Here is a 3690-nt window from a genome sequence, read left to right as displayed (position 1 = left end):
GTAAGGAAATGGGGAGAGCAGAGCGAAAAGATGGAGATAAATGGAGATAAAGTGTGTGTTTGCGAGAGAGAGACAGAGGGAGAAAGAGAGAGGGAGAAAGAGCGAGGGAGAGAGAGAGAGACAGAGAGAGAGAGATGAGGGGGAGTAAGTGGGTGACCTTGGGGCAGAGGAGTAGAGGAAAGAGTCAAGACTGACGATGTGTTTAACTGGCCCACTGGTTACACACACACACGCACACGCACACGCAAAATATCAATATGTCATGGTTGGCGTTGACCTGTACCAGGGGCAGTGCAGTTTTGCTCAGGGTGCCCCATCGTTCTTTCAGCTGGTTCACTAACACAAAGGACACTCTTCTTTTTGAATAAAACACGTAACTTACCAATTTATCTAACTGTTCACTTTATTTCTTTACTTTGAGTCCTCTATTCATAGCTGTAACAATAGTTCTGAGAATGGAATGTTTATCCATTCAATTTACTCATTTACTTTAAGCCTAATTTGTTTTAAGACTGGGCTAGTCTACGGAAACAAATTCATCTATTTAACACACAACCTGAGGGAGAAGAGGCTGGCAAGAGAGAGAGTCACACACACGCACGCACACGCACACACGCACACACACACACACACACACACACACACACACACACACACACACACACACACACACACACACACACACACACACACACACACACACACACACACACACACACACACTTGGTAGAACCTTCTTAATGCCACAACCGTTTAGCCTAGGGTGAATTGAAGCAGGTGTGGATCCAGTGCCTTGCCCGGGGGCAGTGCAACAGTAGCTACTGATAGAGAGCTGATGGTTCTCGTTACAGACCACAAATAGGCTAGTTGCTTTTTAGGAGCATACCCATTAACCGCTTAACCACTTCTACTGTCCTTATTCTGGGTCAAACATTCTGCAAAAATAGGCCAGATTGTAGATCGGTTATATTTTCTGCAAATATATTTTGTCTAGAGGGGAAAAACGAGGGGGCCTAGTATAAATCCCTGGGGGACTCTGGTCAACAAACTATATACAGTAGGGTTTAACCACAAAAGGTTTTGATGTTGCATTTTGCAGTGCGTTTGATCGTGTAGATCTACTTTTTTTAATTCACTTTTCTATTTCTTTCCAATGTATTTATTCTTTCACCTAACAACATGACCAAAATTAGGCTGCCAGGGTTATGTCAATGGATAATGTTTTTAGTGCCACAGCACAATTTGGTGCAGGACATTAGAATACATGGCACATGGCAAATTATTGATCATTAGTACAGTAAATGTCATATGTCTTAATGTTTATTTATTCAGGGGAAGGTTTTGCTGAGCATACATGATCAGCATTCATGCTTCAGGGAACTGCCAAGAACAAGAAGCAGCAGCTCCACTGGATCAATTAGGGTTTAAGTGCCTTGCTCAAGGACACCTTCTCCTATAGGTCGTTGGTGGAGGGGAGAGCATTATTCATTCACTTTGCCTTCTGAAGTTATTTTGTTGACATTCTGGCAATTAGATATTTCTCAACAAGTGTGAAGGGGTTTAATGTATTACATTTATTTTTTAATAGGCTAATATTTAGGATAGACCACTGGTTCTCAACGTGGGGACCCTCAGACATCCTTGAAGGGGTTCCAGGGGTCCCCAGCTAAATGAATGATAGTTAACAAAATACAGGTCTGTCGCTCTCATAGTTAAATTAAAATCCAATTTAATATAAAGCTCTATATTTGTTTTGATCAAATGAGGGATTTCGTATGATGCCCCCCCCCCCCCTCTTTCATATCTGAGCTCACACCATAGCATTGCCCCACATCACCCCCACAACACACCTGTTGATAAACCAGCTTCATGGGAGTCCAAGGCAGCCTATAGGCAGGTCAAATGGGTTATATCATACAGTAGATGTTCTCCTATTGTCCAAGCTCTATTTGCAGCCATTAGCCCAATATAAGGAAAAACAGCAATATTCTCTGATGCAAAGCAGAGGGCTGGGTTTAATTCGTGGCTGGCCATAATACCGTCTGTATGGCAGGGTGATCTGTAACCTAAATATATGGAATCCTCAGCAAATTGTTGGATGTATTTCATCAGGTAGGCCTTGTTGGCCTCCGATTCGGTTTCAGAGTGAACGAAGGCAGTAAGGCACACATGTTGCAACTATAATATAGGCTATACAACTACGGTGTTGCACAAAGTGGCCCTAACTGCGGCGGCACAGGTTTATTTTAACACTCACACACACAGCAGTGATAAGATATACCTGAACCAGTGACTGGTGTGAAAACCGGAGCACTTGCAAATATGTGATCTTGTGTAAACTGACCAATGTTGACAGGAGAGACTATAGTGAGTGCATCTCTCGAATCTGACCAATGTTGGCAGGAATGACTTGATGTCATCCCGAGATCAAGTCATTCCTGCCAACATTGGTCAGATTCCCGGGGACATGAGGACTGCTCCAAACCAAGAGCTGCGCGCTTCAGAAGACGTACTGACTGACGCACACCTGTAACGGCTCTAGCTTATACTTACCGTTAATACGAACAATAGCCTATTCTTTGCAGCTATGCATTTTAACAAAAAAAACACATTTAAAGGAAAGAATTGCAATAGGTTGAGTCATGAGGATTATGGCTAGATGAAAACTATACCACATTATGGGGTTCGATGAACGCTATATATGCCAAATGTATTGGAAAGGAGAAAGATGCATATGACACGCATACAGATGATGCTTCAACGCAAGGCAGCTTATAGGAGGGATGGATGTATTATTATTAGCTGGATGGATGATGCTACTACATATAAAAACAACAACGATCCCAAATCCCCGAAGCAACTTAATAGCGGGGGCTTGGTAATAATATCCATCTCAGTCTACTGTATACCAGACACCTGCGTGCGATCACGCAGTCCAACCTGTATGTATTCCCGTAAACTGTCTCTCTACTACGGCGATGTTTACTGCAAGTGTAGGAATACATCGCTGCCCATAATAAAGAAAACAAAGCCTTTACCTCTTTCGTATTGACGATGCCTTTGACGTATTTCCCCAGAACAGGAGCCACACAGAGGACGCTGAACAACACGGCCAGAGAGAGGAGTCTCTCACACAGCCTGACCTCCATGTTTCTCTCCTCCGCGGATCGTCTGTTCTCCTCCTGTCCGGGCTGAGGCTCCTCTACCACAGCGCAGCGTCCAGGGATCCAACAGGATCCTCCACACGGCGAGGAGATGCAAGCAGCAGAGAGGAGACGCGCGTACCCGATCCCTCACATGCATGCATGTGGCCCCAATAGTTTAGCCTGGGCTGTCAAGCGCGCGCATTGGATACCAGGGTTGCCATGTCCGCCTGTTATAAGCCACTTTGGGCTTATTTTTCTGTTAAGTTGCTTGTAAATATTGACAGTTGCGGGTTGCAGTTTTTGTTTCTAAAGCGCGCTGGTTGCTTATTTTGGGCTTGTTTCCTAATGTTGTTTAAACCAGGGGTCTTCAACATGGGGTCCGGGACCCCTAGGGGATCCTCAGAGTTACTACAGGGGGTCCGCCAAATCTTTGAGTGATATTTATTTTTTTCCGCATTAACCACTTGAACCCTAGCTAGCATCCATTTTCTGAGGAGAACTTTAGCCAAAAATAGCAGATCTACAAGCTCACAAAGCGGGAGGC

The 3690-nt window shown here is 44.3% G+C and overlaps 1 protein-coding gene across 1 annotated transcript in view; it reads right to left on the bottom strand.

Moving 5' to 3' along the window:
• Window positions 1-3208, bottom strand: part of tmem145 (transmembrane protein 145) — a 56196-nt gene extending 52988 nt beyond the window's left edge. Inside the window, exon 1 of the mRNA XM_084052456.1 lies at window positions 3039-3208. Coding sequence (XP_083908582.1) covers window positions 3039-3149 — 111 coding nt within the window. The 5' untranslated portion in view covers window positions 3150-3208. The remainder of the gene's footprint in view (window positions 1-3038) is intronic.
• Between the last annotated feature and the right edge of the window lie 482 nt (window positions 3209-3690).

The sequence above is a fragment of the Gymnoscopelus microlampas genome, assembly GCF_963454915.1.
Source record: "Gymnoscopelus microlampas genome assembly, chromosome: 3".
In the NCBI taxonomy this organism is placed as follows: domain Eukaryota; kingdom Metazoa; phylum Chordata; class Actinopteri; order Myctophiformes; family Myctophidae; genus Gymnoscopelus; species Gymnoscopelus microlampas.
The sequence above is the reverse complement of the archived record's forward strand: the minus strand, read 5'-3'. Positions and strand labels throughout refer to the sequence as shown.